The sequence below is a fragment of the Coturnix japonica genome, chromosome 9 (genome assembly GCF_001577835.2).
Source record: "Coturnix japonica isolate 7356 chromosome 9, Coturnix japonica 2.1, whole genome shotgun sequence".
Lineage (NCBI taxonomy): Eukaryota > Metazoa > Chordata > Aves > Galliformes > Phasianidae > Coturnix > Coturnix japonica.
Genome location: NC_029524.1, coordinates 17655727 through 17683068, shown reverse-complemented (window position 1 = coordinate 17683068; position 27342 = coordinate 17655727). Strand labels below are relative to the sequence as shown.

The window sequence follows — 27342 nt, the reverse complement described above, 5'->3', positions numbered from 1 at the left end:
AGACATTGAAATACCCTTAGCTTGCAAACAACCTAAAATCTGAAGTGCGTTCGTCTCCTCTGTCACCCTCAACATCTGTGCCCCCTTCCCCTCACACAAACATACGTTCCCTTCCATCCGAGATACCATCAACCTTCAATTTTATTTTTCTCACATTATGTTAATCAAGAGCTAAAAAGATAATTTCCTTCTCCCACAAAGCAATTCCACTGTGGTGGAACAAACTGTTATCTTAAGTTTCACAGAGCAATTGTTCAATAATTCCTGTTTGTGGCTCTTTTCCAAATCCTTAAGAATAGCTCAGACTGCCAACCCTTCAAAAAATACTTTTTTCTTTCTTTTTTTTTTTTTTTTTTTAAGAGAGAAAAAAGAAGAAAAGAATTCAAAAATCACGACAGAGCTGAAAAGCACAAGCTGTCACTCAGGGTTCGGCCGTGGCACACTCAGCCATTTCTCAGGAGCTCCAGCCCTGTGCCTCTGACATACAGAAATGCACTGTCTGCCTGCACACGGTGAAGCTCCAGGGCTGTGAACGTGTTGCGCTGTTACCCTGTCGAGATGGTGCCGTCTTGGCTTGGTGGACTCGGTGAAGTGAAGGCTCCAGGAGGAAAAAAGCAGAAGGACACTTGGCAGTGCTGTAGGGTTCTCAGCATGCAAAGCACACAGCGAGCTGTGCGCGATTAATGTTTGTTAAAAAAGAATGAAATGGTGTTGCGTTGCACGAAAGGAAACTGATAACGTGGATTTCTTCAGCGAAAGTAATAAAATGTTGTTTCTATGGGAAAAAGTAATAAATAATAATGACAGCCCTAACTCATAAAGCACCCTTCATTTCAGTGCTGTTATTAATTTTAGCCTGTGAGCTCACGGAGGAAGGGACGGTCATTTACACCGCGCTGGACAATGAGCAGCACAACAGGGCGCTGCCCGGCCCACCACTGGGAGTTCCCACAGACACACATCAGAACTTATCCATCGCCAAGGTGCAGCGCAGCGCTGTGCACTCAGCGGCCATTTCATCCCTGAGCCCAGAGTGGAACTGGGCAGGGAGGGACGTCCATGGGGCACTGCACACCCACCTGGGGCTGGGACCCCATGGCAAAGGTGACTTGTGCTCCAATGGAGGGATCCACAGTCAGTGAGCAGCAGTGTGCCAGGCTGGAAGGAGACTGACCACAGTTTGGGGCTTCTTTTATGTTTCTTTACGTTACTTTCACTTTGGTGGAAATGCACACATCCCAGTGACGGCACCTCATCCTGCAGAGTGAAAGAGAAGAATCCAGCACAGACACTTTTTCCCTTTCTTCCAGCCCCTCTGCTCAGAGCAATGCAGCGTGCTTTTCAGAGCTGGAATGCACTATTTTACTCAGTCCCTACCATTTTGTTTTGGTTTGTTTTTTTTGACTGAGCACAGCTAAGAACAACCTGACCGTTCTGGAAAGATGCTCTCCAGGTTGCAGAGGGAAAATAAACAGATATAAATAACCTGCAGCAGCAGAAGCGCTTGGCTGGGCCCACACCTGCACATAGGCAAGGAGATCTCAGGTAGAACCGAGATGAAAACAAAGCTGAGCAGTGCAAGATGGGCTCCCAGCAGCCTTCCTTCTGCACTCAGCACTGGAGGTGGGGGCTGAAATAGCTGTCAGGAATTAAGATATCTGCTAGTTCTTACTCTTTTCCATGAGTTCTAGGCAAGCAGTGTTTTAAGGCCAAGTTCTTTGCCAGCTCCCCATGTACAAATCCCACTGAGGTCAGTTTGAATCCACCCAGAACAAAACATGGGCTGGAGACCACAGCTCCATTTTGCCCCAAATCCAGATCCTCGTGTTAACTTTGATTTCTCTGTGCTTGTAGACAGGGCCCTTTCCTTTAAGCTCCTCCCAGCTCGGAGCAACCACCCTGGGTAAAGCACACATATGCGCACAGGACTTAACACCCTGATCCTCTGGGATAAACTATGAGCCTGTAAATCACCACACTTGCACAAAACAATAGCTACCTCTTGTTTAAATAAAACTGCACCTGCTGTATTAACATACCACCCAACAATCACTTTGTTTTTCTCCAGGAATCCAAGCTGAAGCCACGCTGCTTCCTGACCTATATATTGGAAGACTTATTCTTAGAAGGGTACAGGAGCCCTTCATGGTGATCACCTTCCTTCCTCCTTTTGTGTTGGGGTGCAATGCATTTTGTTTAGCTTTCGACAGGTTTATTTCCATTGCAGCCCTCCAGCTTCCAAGACCTGTTGCAGCCCTTATTTGGCTAATCTGCCCTTTTTCCCTTTCCCATCTTGGATGCTCATAAGCTCTTTTATGCTCTTTGGGCCATTTTGAACTGTTTGCAGCAGATCCTCCTCCCACTGAAAGAGTATGAGCAAAGCAGAAACCAGCTGAAGATTTCTTTGCCAAATGTTCAGTAGTCATTAAACTATTTTGTTCTCCCCAAAACCCTTGTTGTTTCTTCTGACCTAACAATGGCATTGCCACCTCAGTACTGGTGGGCTTTTAACACTACTCAGGAATAAAGAGATCTTCATCCACCTGCATTTTATGGCACTCCATGGAGTTCCCTGTGGATCCTGGAATCCAGGTGTCAGAGCTGATCTTCACAGGACACACCACAAATTGGCTGTCTCTGACTTTAGGTGGGTGGGATTCCCCGCAGCAAGAGCAACAAGCTCTGCAGCCAGTCCATTCTTATTATTGTTCCCTTCCAATCAATAAATTAAATTACTTTTTAAAAAGCTTCTACATGCAAGATATTACTCTTCTAAGAATCCCAAATAGAGGAAGAAACTACCCTGAAAGCCAGGTCAACCTCCAGCGCTCTCTATCAGCAAGACATGCACCCATACACCGGGGCAGTCTGAGCACAGCTCTCCAGAAGCACTGCCTTGGCCAGCAGCTGCCCCCCAACATCCTGCACATCTGCAACATGTCCCATCCAACTCTGTGCTCAGAGCCTTGGGCAAAAGCTTCAGCTGCTACCGATCATTTGTTCGGGGTGATTTGTGTTCCCTCTGCACTAGGGGGCTGGGTCAGCTCTTCCTTTTACAGGTGCTGGCCAAGTTCAACATCCATGGGACAGCTAATTTCCACAGAGCCCTCACTTACCAGCCTCCCTTTATCTCACTATGCTGGAGGCTTCCTTCCTATCTTGCTCTTTCCAAAAGCCAAACAGTTCCACCACTGGCCCTCCCAAACCCAATGATCATCTTCATGTGGATGTGGGGAACCACCCGAACCACTCAGCATTTACCAAACTCACAGGGGTTATTGGGGCTAGACAATGCCATTCCCACCTGCACTGGAAGCAAAAAGGACATCTTCATGCTGCCTGCTGACAATATACACATACATCCGCCCAGCAGAGGGACCAGCCTGTGTCCCTAAGGGGCTAAGAAGAAAGCAAAGGGGATGACTTCACCCAGAGGAACACTGCTCCCCAAGGGATCTCTGGCCCTGCTACTTCTGGTACTGAAACCACCAGAGAATACTTCTTCGTTTTCCCTTTTATCAGTCAGGCTCACAGATTGAATGTTATCAATTGACAGCTTTAAAGCTAAAGAATTGTATAAATTAAATACCGTCTGCAGCAAATATACTGAGGAGCTAGAATTTATATACACACTAGATATGGGAGCTCTTAGTTATTACCCACTTAAGGCTATGGCACTGATGAATGGTAAGGCCACCCTATCCCTGAAGGCACTTTTCATTACCCACAGTATAGGAATATTGAGAGAGTGTGTGTATGTATCCAGCACAACTGCTCATTTCCATAGTTCTCCATCAGGTTTGCATTCAGTTTATAAAATAAAAAATTACTCTGGGGACATATTTCACTCATTCCGGAGCCTTTCTCTCTCCCTCAGCCTCCATCCAGGCAGCCTCCTTCCTCCTCCCCACCTCAATACTGTAACAATGCCTTTAAATCTGATGGCGCTTATTAAATGAAACAACTTAATTACTATCAATATATAATGTTGTGCACTTCAGCCTCAGCCGAGACATCTGATCCCATTCTGCTCATGACCTTTAATGGCCATCAAATCAAAGTAATTTTGGTCAGCTCTGACACATAGCCAGGTCAGGAAGATGAAGGAACACAAATCTACCCTGTTACCCTGCCCATTGTTTAATACCGTTTTCAATAGAATCTAATAACTGGAGAAATGCCAGTTTTCTGTCTAGTTTGGGTTAAAACCTCTGTCGTTGAAAATAAATAATTATGGAACACTCTGAATAGCCCAAGGTTTACATAATTGGTGCCTCTTAGAGCAATATACTCGCCTTTGAAGTTTGCAAGGAGAGGAATTTAGGAATTCAAATCAGCGGCAGTGCTCCTGAGCACGCTCCACTCTCCACCTTGGAGGGGCCGTTGCCAAAGGAGGCTTAATTAAGGGAAGTGAAAACCACTTTGGATTCACCAAGGTAACACAACAAGTGCATTGCTTCCTCTGAATTGAGGGAAAATAGCAGGAATGCTCCCACTCAACAGCAGCTATTCTGCAGGCTGGGACTCAAGTCCTTCAGGGAAAAAGAAATACCTGTCATAAAATAACTGCAGAGAGACAACGGGAGTGTTTAGGTTCAAGCATTACTATTTATGCATATTGTTTCCCCAGTGCTAAACAAAACAAATTTTCCCATGCCAAAATGAGGGACACGGCCAGAGCTGCCAGACACCCCGTCTGGGTGGGACAAATAGCCTGACCTACAGAAGGGGCAGCAGGATGCAGAGACATTTTATCACAGCCACACTTTGCTAATGCACTCACACCGGGCCACTCTCAGGCTCCAAAAAATGAACCGCAGCCCAAAAACATCGCAGCAAAGTGGCCTGCAAGACCAGACACGGAGGGAATGGAGAAGCAAGGGAGTGCCAGGCTGCAAAGCAGACCTGTCCTTGCTTTTGTGACCAAGAGGCTGCAAATCACATCAGCATGGCTTCTGAGAGCACTGGTCACAGCAACTGAGCAGAAAGCACAGAAGGATGTTTTTGTTAATCACCCTCTCCTCAAATACCCATTCTTTACCTTAAGCCATAAGTCACGAACCACAGCAGGTAACAAAAGGCACTGAGATTTATAGGGCATTTCTTGAGCCGAGGATCCTGCAGCAGGGCCCACAAGTGGGACAGCACCATGGAACCACCTCTCTCAGTGGGACAGAGCCAAAGGGACAAGGCTCGGGGGCAGCAGGATGCTCTGTCACCCCGACCAGACAAGCAACAGTGAGCACACACTGCCATGCAAGGGGAATTGGGAGCAACCGCCATCACCATCAGCTGAGTTACTCAGGCATAGCCTGGAGCAGGGGCTGAAATCAATCCTCACTCAGACTTTCACTTGAGGAGGAATTTGGGGTTTGGCTGTACGTGCACCAGAATCTCTTCACAACCACTGAACGCATTTATGGTGCGGCTGAAGGCCACAGTGATTTTTCTTAAAGGGAAACCTTACATATCCAGCATTGAATCCACATCATTAATGTTAACCAGAGCTTTGTCACCTCACAGAGGCAGGGGGGCTGTGGATGGGCCTGGCAGGCAGATTGCCCTCTGCAACTATCATCTTCTACAAGCTCCCCCAGTGCTGGTTGGGAGATAAACCATTGCCCACCCTCCAGACAGAGCCTAACTGCAAAGTATCCTGTATGTTTAGAGGAAATAAACAAAAGCATCTTTCTTCATCAATTCCCATGCAAACATTTCCTCGCTCCCCAGCCAGCCGGCAGACTCACATCTGGGTGCCCCAACTGGGAAACACTGGTGAATTCCAACGGCACCAGTCACTCCTATAGCTGAGAGTGGCACAGCCTTGACCACCACATCACAGCCTATGAGTCTTCCACAGAGCACTCCGAGATAAAAGATCTCTGTTTCATTCAGAGCCAAACCCCGCTGATACCTAATTTTGCTTCTCTTACCTCATTAATAAGCTACAGACATTTGCAACATGCACTTTGTCTTTGTCTGTCTGCATTGTGGTCATCACACAGACACAAGTGCTATTTCTTGTTGTGTTTTGTTTTCTTTTCCTTAATTCACTATTCCAGCCCATGCCCGTGCCACCTTTACAGAACTGGACTCAATTAACTCTTTTGTGTTCTCTTTGCAGCGAGCTGCAGCAGTCAAAAAAGCAATACATCATCTTTTCACCAATATCAACTTCGTCACATGAAAGTATTCATTGGCAGCTTTATGTAGCTCACCAAATGGGAGATTTAAAGTGCAAAAGTAGCATTTAATTATTAAGTATAAAGGTAAATTCACGTGTCACATTGTAAACAAGGGTGATGTGTGTATTTGCAGCTAAAAACAAAGCAAGGTAGTTACTTTTCATATTGGTCAGAGTAACAAAATTGGAAGTAAGTTGAAGTAACCCAACCATGGCAGGTAAACTCTTAAAAAACATTTTAAATGAGGGATAAAACTGTTTACAAGTTTTTAACTGGATAATATTTTTTTTTCTTCTTGTATTTTGCCAATACCAATAAAGAAACAACATGTATAAATATATATAAACAGACACTTGGCATAAGAACACATTGCATGAAATATGAGTAATAGAGTAGGAAAATTCAAAGTATATTTCTTCTTTACTGTATTGAAGGGACAGGTTACAGTAAAGAATACATTATGTGCAGAGAGATGAAAACACAAAGTACATGCAGGATATGTAGGATATGAACAGCGTGTTCATTTTCAGGTAGAAATGCAAACATTTTGGTTCATTTCATATCTCACTTACACCACACTATTTGGTGTCATTTCATTGACTCCAATGTATTTGGACTTGAGTCCAGCAAAGCACTTAAACACATGCTTAGCTTTAAGCGCACAATAGCCCCCTTGAAGTCAAATTAAGCACATATTTACGTGCTTTGCTGGATCGGGGCCATACTACAGATTTACACAGATGTAAGTGAGCTCAGATGAGCTCAAGCCACAATGTTTGTGTCCAGATTCAAATCCAATTGGCAAATGCTTTCAAAAGCTGGAGGTATTTGGATTAGGGGTTTTGGTCCAAGCCAATCTGTAACTTTAGTACCTGAACCCGCATTTCTTGTGCGCCCAAGGCTCCCATCGGCATTAGTGGAAGCTTTGGAGGCACGAGAATTACAAGAGCGAGACCTCTGGGACTAGAGAGCCAATTTACTTAAACCCAAATTATAACATTTTTTAACCTTTAGATTAAACCAAACTCCCACCAGAATTCAGCCCTTGCTCCATTACATTTCTCACCCAGCATTTGGATTTTTTGTTTATCGTATTACTATTGCTTTTGGCTAGCATTCTCTTTATTATAAAACATTACCCTAGGAAAAACTAATGGGCACCATCAAATAGCTGTTAACATAAAGCACTTATAAACAAGTGCCATTAGTGAACCAGCAAAGTGCATAGGAACTCATTTATGTTACATCTGTTAACATTAGACAAACAGATCCACAGTTTTAGTTCACAGAGATGCCCAGCTTGGCCAGAAGGGAGTTTCCATGTTTTCCATCAGCCCAGTAAATGGACACCACATGCAGGTTCCTATTCTGGTGCTGCTCAGAGCAGAGCTGGCTCTCTGGTTCCCAAAACACACCAAACACTGGGTTTTGGTTTAGACCCTCCCCACAGTCAACACAAGGAACTGCAGAGATTATTTGGTGATTGCTGCTCTGCAAAGGATGCTCCTCCAAACCCTCCAGCTCTGTCAGCACAGCTCCAGCCCCAGATGCTTTGTAAGAACTTCCTATAGCATTAGTGCATCTTTTCTTGGTTATTAACCAAACATAAATGAGATGGAGCTTCTTTATTACTGTCCTGCTGACAATACAACAGGCACAGCTCTCCCAGTGCCCAGCAAAACATGAGGTGCCTGTTCTCAGAACTCCCACAAAACCTTCCCAGACACTGCTGACCACAAAACTAAAGAAGCTCTGGCTTCTGCTGCTAACCATGGTTAACCTGAACCTGCAGCCAAAAAAAAGCCTTTGTTTTTACCTTATTTTAACATATACTAGCATTGAGAGAATCACATGTAACATGGCAGAACCATAACACTGGAAGAAGGATGAACAGAGGCACTGGCACTTGGGACCATTGTAAAAAGTAGAACAAGATGCAATATCCAGCATCTATTCCCATGGTGTTCAGTTGTGAATGAGGAGACCATGCTGGGAACAGAGCAGCCATCCTGAACCCAAGCTCATCTCCAACATCATCTGAAATGCACACTGTAACCAACACTGGAAAACCATCAGCAATGAACACAATGCTAAATAAGTGAAGACTGCAGAAAAGTGTATCTAGATATATTTATCAAGAGCACATCCGCTATTTTTTATTTTTATTTTTTCTTTAGGCTTTAATTGAACTTCAGGGAGAAGAGCGCATTGTTGATGGCAGTGCTTCAATGACACCACAAGAACACTGTTATAGACCAGACCATACCAGTAAGCACATCAGGATTTCCACACCACGTGGGGAGAAACCCCAAGCATAGGAGAAACTGAGGCAGCTTCACACTGTGCTAAAGCCCAAAGGCAAAGCACTCACAGCCTGACACACCAAGGCCAGCAGCTCTACCACCAAGCATCTCCTGCCCACACCACCACCCAGCCCAGCCAGCAGGTGCAAAGCATCAGCAGCCCTTCCTAATCAGAAGGAGCAGCTTCCCCGATTGAACCCAGCTGAGCAGGGCTCTCTGAGCAAAGGAAGCTGGGGAGAGGAAGCAGGATGAACCCTCCCATTTCTTTATTTTTGTACTAAGCAATCCTGTCTCTCCCATCTCCCACCTAAATCCCATCGTACCCTGGACCAGCCAGCAGGTAAGGTGTGTAAGCACATGAGTCCAAAAACAGAAGAAACCCTGGTGTGAGCCCAGGGAGAAAGCAGCTGGGCAGCCTGGGTGCCTGAAAGGTGATGCACAGCCCCGGCTCGTTAGTGAACAATTAAAAAAGCAGATGTGTTACTCTGTGTTACTCTTCCACATCACTTTAAAGAAAAGAACAAACAGCCTTTCCTTACTTGAACACTCAGGAAGTTAATAATGATACAGCTCCAGCTTAATCTTCTGCTCCTCCTCAGCTGCTCTTGCACATCTCAACAGGATTTTTCAAAGACTTCAGATAATTTTAGGAAGTAACAGTTAAAAAGGCACCGTGATCAGTGCAGCTATAATATTAAAACCGTCTTACAAAATGATGATGATGGTACTGAGGGCTGGAAAACAGAGGAGTGACTGATGGGTAGTGCTGATAATTCTGAATATCAGGAAGCAGTATAAGAGATGGACAGATAAAATAACGTCATTATATGGCTGTGAAAACAAGCCTATAAAGATGTTCCCAGAAATCAAGATCTGGGCCATCTCATTGTGACCTGTGCTCTGAAACAAATGACACTTACGGAAGAACGCAATCCTGGGAGCATCCAGACATCCAACAGGGAGACAAGAACTCCTTGTTTTAAAGAGCTGTAAAGATTTTATACTTTTGAGTGCCAGAGACGAGAGCAGCCCCAGACAGAGGGAAGGTTGCCCCATATCTGCTGCTGGCCAGGGCCCAGGGCCAGCTGCCAAATGAGCCCCAGTGCAGGCTCTGCCCTCCCACTGCCTTCATGTCACTGTGTTTTGGGGCTGCTCCTTCTGATTTAACGTGCTAAGGGGAAGAAGCCACTCCAAGGGGGGGCTGCACGCACAGAAAAGAACTTTTGCTTGAATGTTTTCAGTATTGAGATGATGTAGATAATTTCTGAAATTAAATATCATCTTTCACCCCAACACATATTCACCACATAGTGCTATTAACGCAATATAGGGTCCAAATGCAGCAGCAGAGGTTAATATTTGGACATAGCTGTTTTTCTAACCCTTCGTATCACTTTTATTTCCTCTCCTTTTCTTTCTCTCCTTAACCTCTCTTTTACTGCTGTTAAATTCCTTGCTTTCATTTTTGTAGCTCAGCCTCCCAGCCCTCTCCAATGCTGTTCGGCACCGGTTCAGGCTCAGCCTTATTTCTCCTGATATGTCACCCCACAGGCAGGGAGCCTAAAGCAACACCACTCCCTCCAGCTTGCAGCCTGGGGCTGGATCTATCTCCGGGCCGTTTTGCTGATCAGGAGCAGGAAAGGGAGGCAGAGATCTGAAGAGCAGCCCTGCACCTTTGTACATGCAGGAGGGAGAGAGCACACAGGGGTGCATGAAAGCACCTTCACACCATGAGCTGAGCTCTGCCCTATTTCCAGCGCTGTATCTGCTGCAGGCCCAGGAGAGCCCCTTCCTTTCGGTGTCACCCGGCAGGCTGTCAAGTTGGGTCTGATGGTTACTGGCTGCTTGTGCACAATGTGCATAAACAAAGGGAGCAAAAAGACATCTAATGCTCCCTCCTGTTCACTCTACACATGCTGTGGCACCAAGAGGGAACCCTCTGAAAAAGAAATACATCCATTAAAATGCAGAATCCCTTTTTTTTTTCCCTCAAGTTTCTGCACCTTCTTTTTCCTTTCCTATGGTGCTTTCTCTTTTCTCCTTCATGCTACATAAATAGTATTGAGCACGGATGGCATTTAAATTCTGTTCAAAACCCCAAAAAATGTCTTTTTTATCTGAGTCCTCAGACCAGTTAGAGCTGGAAGAACAAATGTCCTCAATTTAGTGTCTAATAAACAAACTGCCAAAGTCATGATGGCATCTCCTTCACCCACAGTCACTTCCCTCAACAGTTGGACATGTTGCATGTGTCAGCAGTGCTAACGTCTGCCCATGGTTAGTTTTCCTTCCTTAAATGACTTCCCAATGAAAAGTGAGTGAGAATTATTGCATTGTAAAATACATTTTTTAAAAGTTGAATCATGTGAAGTGAAAAATAACTACTCGTGTGAGGAGCAAACATAGCAGAGGTTTATCTTAATCCCATCGAAGAAACTCCGGATGGAATCTGCACACACACTTTAGCCAACAGGCGAAGGGACAAAGGATGGTAATAGCTTCTGGTTTGGAAGGTGAGCTTTGAGATCACAGTAATCACTTTATCTGTAAAAATCTGGGTTCTTAAGTGGATTTCAAATTAGAAATACTTCATCCTTAATAAAATCTGCCAAGCAGTTGGCTTTCCAGGCACTGCTCCTACAACTCCTTTCTAGAGCTGTGCGGACATGTGTGCTCAACACAGTTTTAAGAGCAAATCCAAGTGCCACCAACACATCCTGCCCAGCATCCTGCTCCAAAACCAAATGTTTTACATTGCGAGCAGTCATGGAACCTTCCAGCAGTGTGGCACTGCTCTGCACGGCGCGCAAAGCCTGAGTGTCTAAAATTCCTCCATATTCACAGAAAATTATATCTAAAACCATTACGCTGGTAACAGAATTGCAATCAGAAGTAAGGAAATTGCTAAATGAAGCCCGTTTTACTGCCTAACTTCAAGGAAGCCATAAAATTATCAGTCCTCCCTTTCCTTAATATATTTTTTTCCCAGTCTGTGATGCTCCGTGGGGTATTTCTCTATGCAAAATCCATGATGGTTTGGCTTCAAATTAGCCAAACATAAAACTGAGCTTATGAAGCCTCACTCAGAGGTTGCATGGACCCTTTTTCTTGGCAATGATTTAAAAAGAAGCATAATAAGCCTTGCTGGCTTGGGGGACGTTCTGGTTGCTGGCACTGCCGGCTGCGCCGCCTGCTTCTCCTGGCAGCACGGGCTGGGAGGCACACAGGAACCGCAGTCCAGGGGTTTATTGGGCTGGATTACCTGCAGGGCTGCCCTCCTCCTCCCCACCAACCTCAGGGCTCCGTGCTTTGTGAGAGGTGAGTGATGCTGCTGGGATTCTTGGAGCTTAGAGCAGGTTGGTCACACAAGGTGAAGGCCACTGCCAAAAATAATAGGGCACTCTGAAATAGAAAAAGTGGGGATTTTATGGCAAATGGAGAGGTCTAATGGGATTAACGCTGAAGCATGTCCACCGACAAGCAAGTGGGAAGCCTGGCACTATGCAGCCTCGACTTGGTGGATCTTCTTCAAAGCAACCACTACTGCCCAGGATTGTATTACTGCCTCCAGCAACACTGTAATTGCATATTTAGAGCACTAAGCCTGAAAATTAAGTTGAACTTAATTTCTTAGATACTAAGCTCTGCAAGAACTACCCATGTTTTCCCAGAGCTCAGCAACAGGAGCACCCAGGCCTGGCAGGGTTCTGCAGTCACTGCTTTGACTCGAATTAAATCATAAATAATAATGTCAAGTTGGAAAGGAATCTCTCAGCCTTGCTCCGTGGCTGGGAATTTCTCTCCATCCCATTCTGGGTACAACTCTGTGCCACCCTTTTTTGCTCACTCAGCTGGTTTTTCACTTGGGGCACTGGTCCAGCACATGGAATTTCATCCTTTCTCTCATTCTGAGGCTGCTTGCTGACATTAAAGACACCAGACATCTCCAATATCCATCGGTCATGGCCAAGCACATCGTTTCATCATGTCTCAGTTACCTTGGCTGCTTCTGGTGCCTTCCTGTTCCCCACAGCACCGTGCACCTTGAACAGCAGTTTGTGCAGGCAGAGCATGGTGCCCATTGTACCTAGGTAGGCAGTCAGTGACTGCTAGATATACTACTAGCACTATAAGAACTGAAAGAACCGGCTTTTCCTTTTTTTCTTTCCAAGTTAACATTTCTAAATTACTGCTATAAATTACTGTTATCATGATAGAACAATAATAACAATAATAAAAATAAGACAGTAAAAGAATAAAGCAGTGCTGTTAAGGCAGTTAGAGCCAATACACTCCTGCTTCTCTGTGGTGTGTATTCTTAGCCCAGTCCTCATACCAGTCCCCCCAGCCAAAAATACATCAAGAGCATGAAAAGAGTAAAATAGAAACATCACTTGAAAATACTTCCAGACAACATGTTTCCTTTTCTCCCTTTATATGGGAACCACAAAGAGAATGGAAAGATTAAAACTCACAGAAAGCATTGCTTAATTCCTCAGCAAGGTGCAAGTAAACAAAATCTGGTGCGGAAAAAAAATGGCCACATCAACTTCAAATGGCAAAGGGATTTCAAGAGGGAGAAGTTAATCATTTCTGTCAAGTGCTCAAAATGTTAAATGGTTTTTAAATCAAACCTACAGGCACCAATGGGCACTCAAACCATGTTTTAGATATGTTTGGGGTGGCTTTTCCCTGTGGTCTTGCTCATACTTCACACATCTTTGGGGGATGAAGCAGGAAGTGGTAATGGGGCACGCACAGCAGCGCATGCTGGATGTACTGGGCACATTAAGCAGAGCAAATACTTGTTGAGAAGATGCAGCATTAGGCTGGTAGGCCCCCTCCCCAATCAGCACCACATCCCATGTCTGTCACCACTCCATTGGATGGCCGAACAGATGGAGTAAGCTCACCATGGCCCCATCAGCAATGCTCGTATTTCATCCAGATGGCTGGAATGACTCCTGCATGAGGTCAGATCTTGGGGATGACCTTGCGCACTGATGCTGCAGCAGGTACCCAGCAAGCCCTCAGTGTGGCAGGTACCCAGCATGTCAGCACACCCTGGGGTGCGAAGCTGCTGCTGAGCACCCTGCAGGAGCAGGAGGCAGAGGAACCCCAGCCAGACCCCCTCCATTGTTGTGTTTAGGGCCAGACCCTGCTTTATTGGTGGCTATAGCTATCACTAAGCCAACTCAGCTTCCAAAATCCAAAGCCTTTTTCCGTTAACTGTGCCAGTTTGGTGTTAATACATGTGTGAAGGAGCTTGGAAGCAGGGGATGGGGGTTATTTTAACTGAGCAATGATTTCACTCTTGCTGTGTATCATCCTCATGCAAAAAAGCACAGGAGGGTAGGACTTGTTTTCTGGAGCCACTAGCTCACTGTCACAGCTTCCCAGCAGGAGTTGGACATGGACATGTCAGTCTCAGTGAGCCATGTCCCCCTTTGTCTTTTATCTAGGAGAAACATCCCTAGGGTACAGCACAGTCCCCCTGTCCCTCTGCCACAAAACCTTCTGAGTCCTGCTACCACGTTGTACCCCCCTTCTAGCACTGCCCCAGATGCTGTACAGCACACTAGTGGCTCTGCAGGGTGAGGCTCTGCCTTCCTACAGCTCTCAGAGCACAGAGCACAGCCAGGCTCTGTGCTGGGCTGGCACTGCAAGGGCTGTGTATCCCGCCAGCTGCAGGAGGGCACGTGTTATGCAGGAAGGTCTGAAACCAAACATTCTCCCTCTGCACACAATAAACAGCCGTAATAAATTGCATTATACAAAATATATTTAGCGCTAATTTTTTTAATTTAAGCCACCTGGGAAACGTTGTTAGATTGGTCGATACGGAGTTCTCAGGATTCTGGTAATCTAATGATATCTAGCAGACAAAACAGTATGATGTTACAGCGGTCTCAAAGCTTCCCATTTTCTGTAGCCCTCTCAGAGATCAAACTGGCAGAACTCACATTTTTTGAAATGTTAGACATAATCGGTGATCTGATGGCCAAAAATAACCTATTCATGGCAGCCTTGCTCTTCTGGTTTATAACTTACTGTAATCAAAAAGAGAGCAGTGCTGCTCTGCAACGGAATATGGCCGGGGTCAGGGGGTGAGGGCAGCAGTTGTGCAGCAGTTTCTATGCTGCGTATTATTTTACAGCAATTTACATTCAGAGTATGAACAGGGCTAAAACAGAGTGTGGGCATTCAGACATATGAGAAATTCCTGATAGACAATAGAGAAATGTAAATAATAAAGCTAGAACTCGTGTGCATCTCTGTTTTGTACAAAAATTTCACCCCAATATAACGTTTTTCTAAACAAAAGCGGTTGGTGCCATAGGGGATAGGGGGTTCCTAGTGTGTAAATCGAGCTCCGTGCCGCAATCCTCCCACCACAAAGCTCACATCAGATCGGCCCAGATGTGCAGAGGCCTCAAGACCATCACAAACATATTCCTCAGGGCAGATACCGGCTCATGCCATGAATCCGGGCTGGCTTCAGGCACAGCTCCTACCTGCAGCTACTGCCTCCCCTCCTGGTGTTTCTGGGACACAGAGGCCATGTGGTACATTTCAGCCTTAACTTTGAATTTCCTTTATTTTGTAGATCAAACTTCAACATTGCCTTAAAGTAGTAGGGTTTTATGTTGCTGCATATATCCCAGTTTAAAAGATAATGCTTCACTGAAACAGACCACATTGTGAAAGCCTGAAATAAAATGAATTGCATTTTACTTCCCAGCTCCTATAGCTGGATTAGCTCACATTTCTCTCTCTTTGTTACACATTTAGCACCAAATACAAAATTCATTGCAGACTGCCTTCCCTCCTCCCAGCCAGCTCTGTTCTTCCCAGAGCCCCAGAGGAGCTCTGCCCTTCTGCAGCCCACGAGTACAGAAAAAGGAGGGGAGCAGAAAACCAACAAACAACGGGGCAACACTGCTTTATATTCTGTGCGTTTTAATTTCACTATTTAAAATCGCAGTGCAAAGAGCCAAAGTCCTGGTTTGCTCCCCAGCTCACAGCCGCTCTCAGCATTGCAGAGTACCCAGGAGCTGCAGCCCCAGGACCAGGTCCCTTCTCCATGCCCTAACCCCGTTGTGCACATTTCTCCTTCCCATCCTTGTACAGCCCACCTGGCATCTTCACTTTGCACCCCCGCAACCATGAAGCAGCAGTGCTGGAAAAGAGCAGCTCCCTCTGAGCCAGACTGTGCTCCTGTGCTGAACCACTTTTTTTTCAGTGCCCATTTAGGTTTTTTAAGTTTGTTCCTGCGATCCCAGCCTTGATCCTACACCTCCATATGAGCACTGCTCTAACTAGGTGCACCAAGCAGGATGCCAAGAAGAATGGTCTGCTCTGCCCCCCTGTATAACAGCGACAGGAATTCCCTAAATTAATTCCTGTTTGGATTAGCCCATATCTTTTTAGAAAAACAGCCAACCTTAATTAAGACAAAGGAATTCCAGTGATGTTGAAATCCACCCAGCCCTTCGTAAATTGTTTTAATGGTTAAATACCTTCACTACTTAAATATAAACTCTATTTCTAATCTGCGTTCGCCCAGCTCCAGCTCTGTCTACTGGGTAATATTACACTGTATCTGCTCGTTGGAAAAGCCATGTGTGATTAAACCTCCTTCTGCTTTTCATGTCGGAGCTCCCAGCCTTGCCTAACTAAACTACAATGATGTAAAACCGACTACATTAAATCATGGCAAAAGAGCACTGAGCTGCTCCAAAAATGACAGCAAACCTTGTTAAATTTTAAATAAACAAATATCGTGAATTCTTAGTTGGAAACCTGAGTGTCTGAACAGGCCCTTCCAAAGTTTCAGTACATCTGTTTGGAAACCGGTTTGCAGCAAAGCAGGGTGAGTGCTGCTGACACGGCTTCAATAGCTGACATGTACAGAACCCGCTGCTCCCCACTGCCCAGCCCTCACCTCAGCTTCAGTAAGTTCTGGTGCTCCCCTCCATCCCGATCCTGTCCTAACAGAGAGTGAGAGTCATGGAATCACAGAACTGTTTGACTTGGAAGGGACCTTTAAAGTTCCTCCACGTCCCTCTCCAGCAGCTTTAGCAGAGGACTCTGCCCCCCAAGACAGCCAGAAATGTCTCCTCTGGCCAAACAGCCTTATGTACATGTGAAGTCAATAAATACTTTACGGAGAATACTTCCACCACGGAAGTGCACAATTAATGTGTTTGGGAAACGTGCCAGGGAACAACATATAGGCTTGTGTGTGTCAGCTCCACGCCTGCATTCCCTGTGTAAACCCACAGCAGTTCAGAGGCAGCACGGATGTGCACGGGCTGCAGGCACCCACAGGAGCTGTGGTTGCCAGAACATATGTAAGTGCAATTGCAGAGAGTAAACGGATTTAGTTGTTTTCTTTACTTGTCTGTACACAAACATATATAAGCATTCTATATATGTATGTGTAACTGGCAATAATAGAAAGGTGTGTTACAAATGCACACATACGCAGTGAGCACAGACACATCCACACGTCAATAACTGGGTGAATAGGTGAAGACGAACACTAACAGCCATTTATGGCAACAACAAGGAAAGCTGTCCCTGGAGCCTGCCTGTGGCCCGGCAGCCAGAATGATGGAGCACGGCCAGGGCACAGCACAGCAGTGGCACTCACATGGGTCCCTGGCAGAGATGATAGATATCGAACCGAGCAGGGACACAACTTTGGCAGCAGTCAAACCGCCAGGAGGGGGCCGAGCGGCTCCCACCGTGGGGACAAAAGGAAAGGAACGGGGAGAAGGTAGTAGAAAAAAAAAGCCACGTTCAGCTCTGGTTGTGTTTGTTTGGAGAGAAAAGGGGGAAAAGCAGCCTAAGAGGTCGGTGTAATAAGATGCTGCAGCTTTTATGAAAGAGGTGAAATAATTTTAAACACAGACACACAATGAGTTTATTTATTTAGAAAGTTGTTAAATAGAGTCTGGGAATTCAAATATTCAATGTTGACATTGTACAGGGCTGGCGGGGAGCCAACCCCCTCTCCGAGAGACCCAATGGCCGCGGCGCCCGGCCCTCGCCCCTCCCCGCCGCTAAATAGGTAAAAGCCATTAGTTATAGCCACAAGCAAGAGCTGAAGCCGAGTCAAATAATGTTGCCTCAGCCAGCCGACTTCAAAGGCATGTAAGTGTGTTTGGCTTTTTAGTGCTGGAACTGCAGCAATATGTCACACTTTTGAAAGAGTTTTGTAAACAGTTCCTTCCCCTTTGTAGAAACATTTCTTAAGTTTCTTGTACCCCATGTAAACAGCGTTAATTAACACGGGTTACGTTTTTCATTTCCAGCGGGGCTGTGCCACTGACGGGCCCGGCCGTGCCCTCTGCAACCTCCCCTTGCCCGCACCGCGGCCGGGGCAGCTGCCGGGGGCGGCGGGGAAAGACGGGAGGCAGCGGCTGGAGCGATGTGTGGGGCGGGAGGGCTGGGGGTGGAGAAAGGAGAGAGAAATGGAGGGTGAGGGGAAGGAGGAAAGTAGTGAGAAATTGAGAAAGAGAGAAGAGAAGAGAAGAGAAGAGAAGAGAAGAGAAGAGAAGAGAAGAGAAGAGAAGAGAAGAGAAGAGAAGAGAAGAGAAGAAACGAGAGAAGAGAAGAGAGCAGAGAAGAGAGAAGAAGAAGGAAGAGAAGGAGAAGAGAGAGGAAAAAAATGAGAAAAAAAGGGGGGGGGAAGTAAAAAGAAGGAAAGAAAAAAGAGGGAAGGAGAAAGGGAAAGAAAGAAAGGAGGGAAAGAGAGGAAGAGAAATGAGAAGGAGGGAAGGAAGGAGGGAAGGAAGGAGGGAAGGAAGGGAGGGACAGGAGGAGGGAAGGAAGGAAGGAAGAAGGAAGGAAGGAAGGAAGGAAGGAAGGAAGGAAGGAAGGAAGGAAGGAAGGAAGGAAGGAAGGAAGGAAGGAAGGGAAGGAAAGGGAAGAAGGAAGGAAGGAAGGAAGGAAGGAAGGAAGGAAGGAAGGAAGGAAGGAAGGAAGGAAGGAAGGAAGGAAGGAAGGAAAGAGAGAGAGAGAGAGAAAGAAAGAGAGAGAGAGAGAGAGGAAAGAGAGAAAGAGAGAAAAGAAAGAAAGAAAGAAAAAGAAAGAAAGAAAGAAAGAAGAAAGAAAGAAAGAAAGAAAGAAGAAAAAGAAAGAAAAGAAAGAAAGAAAGAAAGAAAGAAAGAAAGAAAGAAAGAAAGAAAGAAAGAAAGAGGAGGGAAAAGAAGGCAAATAAATAGAAGGAGGAGAGGTTTGGGAGAAGGGAAGAAAGAAAAGCAAGAAAAAAGAGGGAAAGGAAGAAAGAGGGAAAGCCACACGCACACTCTCCATCCTGAAAAGGGTTAATTCAGCTCCTCGTGAAAATGTGCCCAGCATATAATGGGATTGTCTCGGCCGGCCCCCGCACCTCCCGTCCTGCAGCCCGCCGCCCAGAAGCCATCCGGGGACAGCGCGGTTCGATGGGGCGGTGCGGAGCGGAGCGGTGCGAGCGGGGCCCGGCTCCCCCCGCCCGCGGGCTCCAGCACCGACTCGGGGCGGCGACCGCAGTCCAGGCGCGGGTAGGGGTGCTTGATGGCGAAGTAATGGCAAATAAACGGCCTCGCTACGAGGGCCGGGAGCCTGGACGTGGCAAACTTCTCCCTACTCGAAAACAAATTCCCGGACTGAGTCTTAAACAGGCAAATAAACTCGCCGGCTCTGTTTTTCAATCAAGGCTTTTAAGTACTGGACTGAAGCAAATTACAGGGCGCAGGAAAACCTGCTGAAACTTAGGAAAGTGTTATTTTACTATCTCAGATGGTTAGAGGGATCTGGATCTACCTTGGCTGCACTAAATTGCCTGTAAAAAAGTGGTGATAAAGTGTAAAAGTAACAAGTGCCTCCCTCTCGCCGTGTGTTCCCCTAATCTGATCACCTTCTGTCTCTTTATGAGGCTACTGGGTGGCGGGGGCTGCCCCGGGTCGGCTGCGGGGCTGCGGCTGCGGGGGTTATTCGGGGATACGGAAGCTCCGTGCAGGGGAAAAGCAGCGGCTCGGGGGCTGCCCCGCATGTCCACGGCACAGGTGCAGCGGCGGGGCGGGAGGCAGAGCCCGGCCGGATCCGCGCCTCTGTGCCCCGCAGGCCCCACGCACCGCTTCCCAGCGGCCGCCCTTCGCAAGCTCTCATCTTTCCCCACGTTTCTAAAGCTGGAGTTTTGAAATGGCCACTTTTCATTCCTTCTTTCCGGGTTTGGGTTTTGGTTTTTTTTTTCCTGATTGTTTTTTTCTTATTATTTTCAGGGCGGACGGAACTCAGAAATGGGTTTTTTAGCCATTTTACTCCGAGGGTGAGAAAATGCTCACCTTCAATTGAGAGGGAAACGCTTTGATGAGCAGCAGCGGCGGGCACAGCGCCTGGCGAGTTTTATTTCACGAGCAGAAAGAAACAGAAGTGAAGTGCTGAGGAGCTGTCGGCCCCGATCTGTGCGATTTGCCACCGAGGAGGGTGAAGGCTGCGGAAACTTTTCTGTTCTCCGCGGCCCCGAAAAGAACGAAGCGAGAAGCCGTTCACTTTCCCCGCTGAAGCCCAGGGTCGCCGCCAGCCCAGCTCCCAATAGCCGTGAACCGAGCCGCAATTCGCAGAAAAGAAAAGAGTTTTTCGGAAAGCAAAATAAAATATATACACATAAAATCTCGGGTTTTTAACCGCGATTCCCTATCGGAGAGAGTTGTGAGCGAAGGATTATGAACGCAAACACATGTGGTTTGGAGGTGAAAGCGCTGCTGGGGCTGCGGGGCAGACGCTCAGGTTGCGGAGCTGGAGCTGTTGCGGAGCAGGGCCAGCGCTGAGACCGGGGGGGCCAACGGACTGGGGGGGGACACCCAGAGCCCAGCGGGGCGGCCGGGCCGGGGTTCAGCGGGTGTTTGTTTCCTAATGGAGCCGCGCTGCCCGACTGAAAATCGCCACATCGAAATCAGGTTGCTGCTGTTATTGTTACGGCTCGCGGGGAAGCCGAGGAGGATCCGGAGAGATCTTTCGCTTCCACGCTTGTCTATTTTTTTTTTCCCCCCCTTCACGAATATAGAGTAAATAAGCAGCTGCTTTTGGCGTCACACAACTTATGCAACGTTTCATCTGACTCTTTTTTTTTTGTCTTTTTGCCCGCCTGTTGTTTTGCCATCGCCATGGCTATCAGCTGCAACTGCCCAGATGTGTCAGAGGAAATAAAGACATCAGCTGCTTTGAAAATAGGACACGAAAGGTGGACAAGTTTTGTGTTTTGTTTTGTTTTGTTTTGTGGAGTCCCTCTTTTAAAAGAAAACGCTGTAGTTTAAAGCAAGATCCCTATCAGAAAGGAGAAACGGACGGAGCGAGCGTACGGCGAGTCATTGAACCGCCCGGTATTCGCGCGTGGACGGCGGGATCCTCGGGAGCGGCCGAAGCAGAGACGCGCAGGGATGGCGCAAAGTGCCGCCGTTCCGCTCCGCTCTCCGCGCTGCTCCGCTCAGGCTGCAGCAAAACCCCCCGCAAAACCCACGCGACCCCACGCGTGTGGCGCTCCCACGCTCCGCTCGTTTTGCTTTGTCCCGCGCCGCGCCGATATCACCTCGCGTGGGTGAATAGCGCTTTTTAGAGGGGGTCTCGTCCGCTACCTGTGCCCGGGGCTCGCCGAGCTACGGCCGCCCCTCGGTGCGCGCACACGCAAATACAAACACGCACACGAACTCACACGCACGCACACACCTCCCCAACCCCCCACCCTCACCCCCCCGCGGCCCCCGGCCCTACAGACGGCCGACAGCGCCCACTATAGGACTCGGATCCTCTCGCACCCCTCTCTCTCTCTCGGATCCCCCCCCCCCCTCCCTCCAGCCCCCGGCAGCGGCAGCAACTTCCAGCGCTCGCCACTGAACTTTTCCTCAACTCCTTCCCCACCTCCCGCCGGGCTCCCGCAGCCCCCACGTCGGCTCCAGCCCCGGCCCCGACTCCGTCCGCCGCAGCCCCCCGGCCCCCGCCGCCTCCCCCGGGCCGGGCCGGGATGCTGCAGGTTGCGGGGAGCTCCGCGCCGCACCAGACACGTCTATGCAACATGGCAGAGAGCGAGGGGGAAAAGCCAAGAGAAAGGGGGATTGCACCTACTTGCGGCCAGCTTCCTCGCTCTGCCTTTGGATCGCATGCTGCCAGTCCCGCGGCCGATGCCGGCGTGGGGGGCGGGGGGGGCTTTTTTTTTTTTTCCTCCCGGAGCTTTTCCTCCTTTTTCGCTCCCCCTCTCCCTCTCTCCTCTCCCTCTCCCGCACACACACTCTCCCTTTCTCTCAATCCCGGCTCGCTATCTCTCCAGCATTGTCAGTTTGGACACCTTCGCACATGCGCACGGGCGGCTCCCCCCCGCTCTTCTACATTTCAGCGCCGCCAAAAAAAAGTTTGCAGCGATCCATCACCGCCGGAGGGGACCCTGACAGCCGGCACCGGGCCGGGCCGGGACGACGCGCGCAGCCGCCGCCGGGTGCGGGACGGAGGCCGTGGGGATCCCGCTGTGTGTGAGCCCACGCAGGGACAGAGCGGGAGATCCGCGCTCCGCCGGGCAGGGCCGGAGTGGAAGGAATGACACTTTCTTTCTGGCTTTTTATTCCCCTTTCTTTTTGCTTTTTTCTTTTTTTCTTTTTTTTCCCCCTTCTTTTTAGACTCTATGCCATATTCACGCCGCTCTGGCTATTTTGTAACATTTCGATAGTTTATTCTCATCCGGCCGTAATTATCGTACATCTCTGGATACGTACAGGCAGAGAGATGTGATTATGTTTAATTACGTATGCAGCTCATCACATCGCACACTTGCCCGCCTCACACACGTTCCCCACCTTGAACTCCACTCAGTTGGACAGAAAAAGCGATTTTAGAACAGCAACGCCGACCGCTCTCATGCGTTTTAATTACAGGCTTTGCCAATCAAAGAAGGAGCGCTCTGAAATTGGGAACTCCTTTAGGGGATAGCGATGTCCGAGGTATGAATCAATCCAAACTACGTATAGATTTTCCTCTGGTACAACCTCCTTGCATTAAACAGTTTTGTTCAATACCTTCCATGCGCTATTTATGTTCCCATTAATATCTGTTGCAAATCCTGCCAGACACCATAAAAGAAAATTACAATCTTTCAGACTCGGTGCCGCGCCAGTACATACACGCCACTCAACTTTTTGTTTTAACCAAATCCTCAGCATCGCCCCTTCCCCCACCCGCTGCCTCTCACCGCCCCCCGCGCCCCATCCGCGATCCCCCCACGCGTGGGTCGGGGGCTGCGCTGCTCTGCGCTGCTCCCCCAAAGCGGCTCATGGAGCTCAGCTCGCCCCGAGGAGCCGCACTCGATGCCGTCGTTGTTTTTAATTGGCGATTTGGGATTGCCGTGATTATTATCGTTGCCATTATTGTTGGGAGGTGTCGCATAGCGGGGTGCAGCCCGCGCCCCTCTCCCCGCGGGGTGCCGGCCGGGAGCCGCCGTTGTGCTCCGGGGGGAGCTCGGGGCCGGGCTGAGGGGGCTTATACTCGGGACGGGGCATTTTCCGACCCCAAACCCTGCCCGAGAGCAGCGCTCCTCCGAGCGGAGCCGCCCGAGCGTGACCCTAAAACATCATCCGGCCCGACCCGCGCCTCTGGGAGACGCGAAAAGTCTCGGCGATCTTGGAGAATTTCTCCTTCCCTTTCCCACTCTCAGCGGGGGATCCTCCAAATCCACCTCCTCGGCCGCCCCTCCAGCCCTGCGGGCGGCACCCACGGCGGACACTCGTGGGCTCCCAGCTGCGGCTTTCCCGGGCCGCACAGCCCTGACCCCGCCGCCCGTCACCGCCACCTGCCTGCCGTCCCAGCGGCCCCGGGAGCCCGGCAGGTGCCTCGCCGCCCCCGGCCGCCCCCCGCCCCCTCCCCGGCTGCTCTCGGTGCCACCCGCCTCAGTCTCTCCGCTCTCGGCCCCCTCCCCTGAAGGTCCCGGAGAACCCCCCTGGAAATCCGTTTCGTTCCCGCGGCCGCCGCAGCCTCGGCTGCAGCCCGTGCGGGGATGCGAGCGGTGCCCGTCTGCCACCGGCACACGGCGATCTCTATTTTTGGAGGGAGGGATAAAATGATTTCTAATAAACGCCGGGGTTCGGCGCATTCCCCAGCACAGGAAATTTTCTCTTCCTTACGTTCTAATTGAACGAGCCCCGCAGCCCGCCTGGAGAAAAGTTGGAATTCTTCATCGAGGTATTTGTTGTGCCATTGTCTTTGTGCAGTGAACTTTACATGGCGTTATTCAGCCTCAATCTATATTCTCCTGGCTACCAGTAAGATTAATTTAATCATTGTAATGCAATTATTAATACTGTTTACCCAACGCTTGATTTCAGGTTCGCTGTTAAGAAATTAAGCTTCTTGCTGGGTGACCGAAAAGCAACGCAGGGATTTCCAGCCCACGTTGAAATGAAACAGTCCCCTTTATTTAGTCTCACAACTCCCGGCTTTCAGCCGTGGGCTCAATTAGCCAAAATGGAAACAATTTTCATTCATTGCAATAACTCACTGTTCTGCTGATCACTTTCAAAATATACACTTTATTATTATACGCTGACCTCGGTGCCGCGAAGTGGCACGGCTAGAAAGAGGCAGAGGGATCTCTGCAGCCCCCTTGGGCTGTAATTATTAGAAATTAATTGGGTTCAGGACCCTGGGTAGCATGGGTAAATTAATAGCTTGTCTGGTTGTTTAAATCCGAATCCTCAGCCCCGGGAGAGCCGGGGGCTCCCAGCGCCGCTCCCCTCCGCGCTGTGGCCGCAGCATTGTTTGCGGGGAGCTCTTGAGGGGTTAAAATCAAAACTAAAGATCCCGTATACTTGGAGCTGTCGTGCGGGAGTAAAAGTGAAAAGGGAGCCTTAGGCAAAAGGAAATTACTGCAAGCCCGCGTGACCTTTCCGAGAGGTAATCAATCAAGTGATCAACAGGGATATTTATCATTGCTAGATGGGGCTACTTTACAACTGGGCGGATGGGGGGGCACACACGCACACACACAAAAGTTTGGATAAACCCGAGAAGTCTGAAGACAAACGCGGAGGCTTTAATAGCTGGGAAGAGCGCACGTTTTCTTTTCAGAAAGGAAAGGAAGGGAGAAAACCGCTCCGAAGTTTCCCAGTGGAAAATGCCTCCCGTCCCGAGGTGGTCACATGGAAATGGAAGCTGTCCGCTCTGCTCCGCGGTCCTGGGAACGGCTGGGAGCGACAGATGCGATTGAAAAGGGGGAAAAAAAAAAGGTCCAAATACGAGGGAAAATAATAGGCAGAGATGGAGGCTGTGATAGCAGCGCTCCGTGTTTGTTTTCATGTCATGTGTTTTTATTTGCTGGCTCCGAACTCGGCGGCTGCAGAGCGCGGTCCCGGCCGCCTCTCGTCCCCGAAACGGTTAACTCCGAAAACAAAACAAAAGCAAACAAACCCCCCGTGCCCTCTGTTATACGGAATCAGCGATCTGCTTCAATTAAACTCGCTCTCCGTAGCATAAAGCATCCACCGCAATCCAGGCAATGAAAACCAACAATAAAAGCACATGCATTTTCTGCACAGTTTCCTTCTCCCTTGTAAAACCCGCCGTCGTGTAAGCACCAGACATTTAATTTTGCTTCCTATAACTTACCGGATTCCTTAACAAACCCACTTACGGCCGCTTTCCTCCCCCCCCCCCGCCCCTCTCCTCCTATCCTGCGCTGCTCACACAAAGCCCCCCTCGGTTCTCACTGCCCCGAACGCCGGCGGAGCGCGGAGCCCCCGAGTCCGTGTATGGGAGCGCTCGGCAAAGCGGCGGCCGGCGTTGCGCTGCGCTGCGCTGATCGCTGCGCGGGGCCTTGCTCCTGCCTCCGCGCTGCGCGGCACCCCGCGGTCTGCGGCGCCGCCCTGCGGCCGTGACCGGGAACTGCACGGAGCGGGGAGCGGAGCCGGAGGGGAGGGGGGGCCGGAGAATGAGAGCATAAACTTAGCTCTAGGGCTTGAGATGAATTTGCAGTAGAGCTGGAGTTGTCCTGTCTTGCCAAAGTGACATTGGAAACAGCTCCATCTAAAGCAGAGGCAAGCTTGACCAAACCAAGGGTTCTGTCTCTAGGGAACACGCAGGGAAGTCTAAACCAAACGTCTGGCCTTTCTCAGGGAAATCCCAAAAGCCCTACAAGAGGTTCCAGAGAGGCACAGACAGCCTCTCTCATGAGGATCTGGCTCAGCAATGTCCTACAAGAAGGCAGGGCAATGCCAGCACCAAACGTGCAGGAGAGATCCCACATCACAGCCTTAACGATTATTTCTATTTACTACAGGTACAACCAGCGCCCTCAGGACAAGCTCCTGTCAAAGACTTAAAGCTCTTTTTGTTAGGTCAGAAAAAATCCTGTATTCACATCCTCAAGGGATTATCTTCAGTCCGGCTCTTAAAGTAGCAGCAATGGAGATGTAGGTGGAAAAACTAAAGAGGAGGAGGGGAAAATAATTACAGGCCACTAGAGAAAAACAAACATGTTCTGAATGTAGACAAAACATTGAACAGCGGGGAATTAATAGTATGACAAATCAAAAGGGAAAAATGCCAGCAAAGATCAGCCGAAAGTGAACATCCTATTAAAAGCAGAAATAGAACTAATCAGAATTGCAGAGAAACACAGAAAGGAATTCGAAAAGCAATCTGAAAGAAAAATGAAGGGATGAAGTAAAGTACCCCAGTACTCGGCAATGGCTGAAGCTGATGTGAGCAGGTTAAAAGAAGCCCCGCTGTGCTGGGAGAAGGTTTGATACCACAGCTGTGACTGATACCAAGAGGGCCAGGCTGGCTCCCATTATACAGAATGCCCGGGCAAGGTGAGAAAAGCCCTGCAGAAGGAGGGGAGCTCCCTGGATCCCCCACCCCAGCAGCCCCCCACTGCTCTGCACAAGGAAGGAGCTGGGAGCTGGAACTGGAGCCCTCCCCAGGCGGTGCCCACAAGGAAATGGTGTAACAAGCACCAGGTTGCTGCAACAGGGCATCACTGCTCTCCTGGGAGGGTTCCTTCTGCTGGAACTACATTGAGAGCAGGCTGCTCAGTGCCAGGGGAGCTGGGGAAGCTTTTGGTTATCACACTGTTTGAGTGAGATAACATGACTAAATATAAGGGGACGGCTGGAACGGAGTGACAGCAGAAAAGCCTCTGGCTGGTAATGCTGAAAGAAATGAAATTTCAGAAGTCAGAAATAAAATCAGCTCTTTGTATCAGCGAGAGCAGGATCTGACCAAGGATTGTCAGCAAGAATGTGGGACTTCTCTTTGTTGGTCCCTGATCTGCTTTCATTTGTAGCAGCACTGCTAGCGAAGAGAGGGCTTCCTTCTGCTTTCCTTTAAAGGGACTGCAAAGACAGGTTAACGTATCAGCCTTTATAATAGCCACAAACCCATTTTTCCCTTTAATGCATAAAGAACATGTTCACATTTCACTCCCATTTCTTTCCAGTACAAAAGCACAGGGTCGGAATTAATGAGTAAAGTATTTGTGTGACGTTTTATATCGTATTGGCATTTATATAGTTCTTTTCACAGGCTTCGTGTCAAAACCCTTTACAGGGCAATAAATCATACACCTTTCCTGATGAAATTGTATGTAGGCAATTGGGCACCTATCCTGCCCTCAGCGAGGTCCCATGTGCGAGACACGGGCAGCGTGATGAAACCTGCACAAGTGTGTCTGAAGAAATGGATGGAGGTCAGACCTTCCCCCCTCAATATCCTGCAACATGTTAAAAAGTCTTCAGAGCCCACTTGAACAGCCACAGGAAAGACCTAACCTTAACATGACAAAGCTGCTATTACAGTCTGGATTACTCAACATGCAAATTGAATTGTGG

General features: G+C 48.6%; 1 protein-coding gene across 5 annotated transcripts in view; it reads right to left on the bottom strand.

Moving 5' to 3' along the window:
* Window positions 1-27342, bottom strand: part of MECOM (MDS1 and EVI1 complex locus) — a 321499-nt gene that overhangs the window by 282330 nt on the left and 11827 nt on the right. The window contains exon 1 of one of the 5 annotated variants that reach the window (XM_015871995.2): window positions 21599-21758. The exons of the other annotated variants lie outside the window; for them this stretch is intronic. Coding sequence (XP_015727481.1) covers window positions 21599-21635 — 37 coding nt within the window. The 5' untranslated portion in view covers window positions 21636-21758. Of the gene's footprint in view, window positions 1-21598; window positions 21759-27342 lie in introns of those variants that run through there. 5 annotated transcript variants of the gene reach the window in all.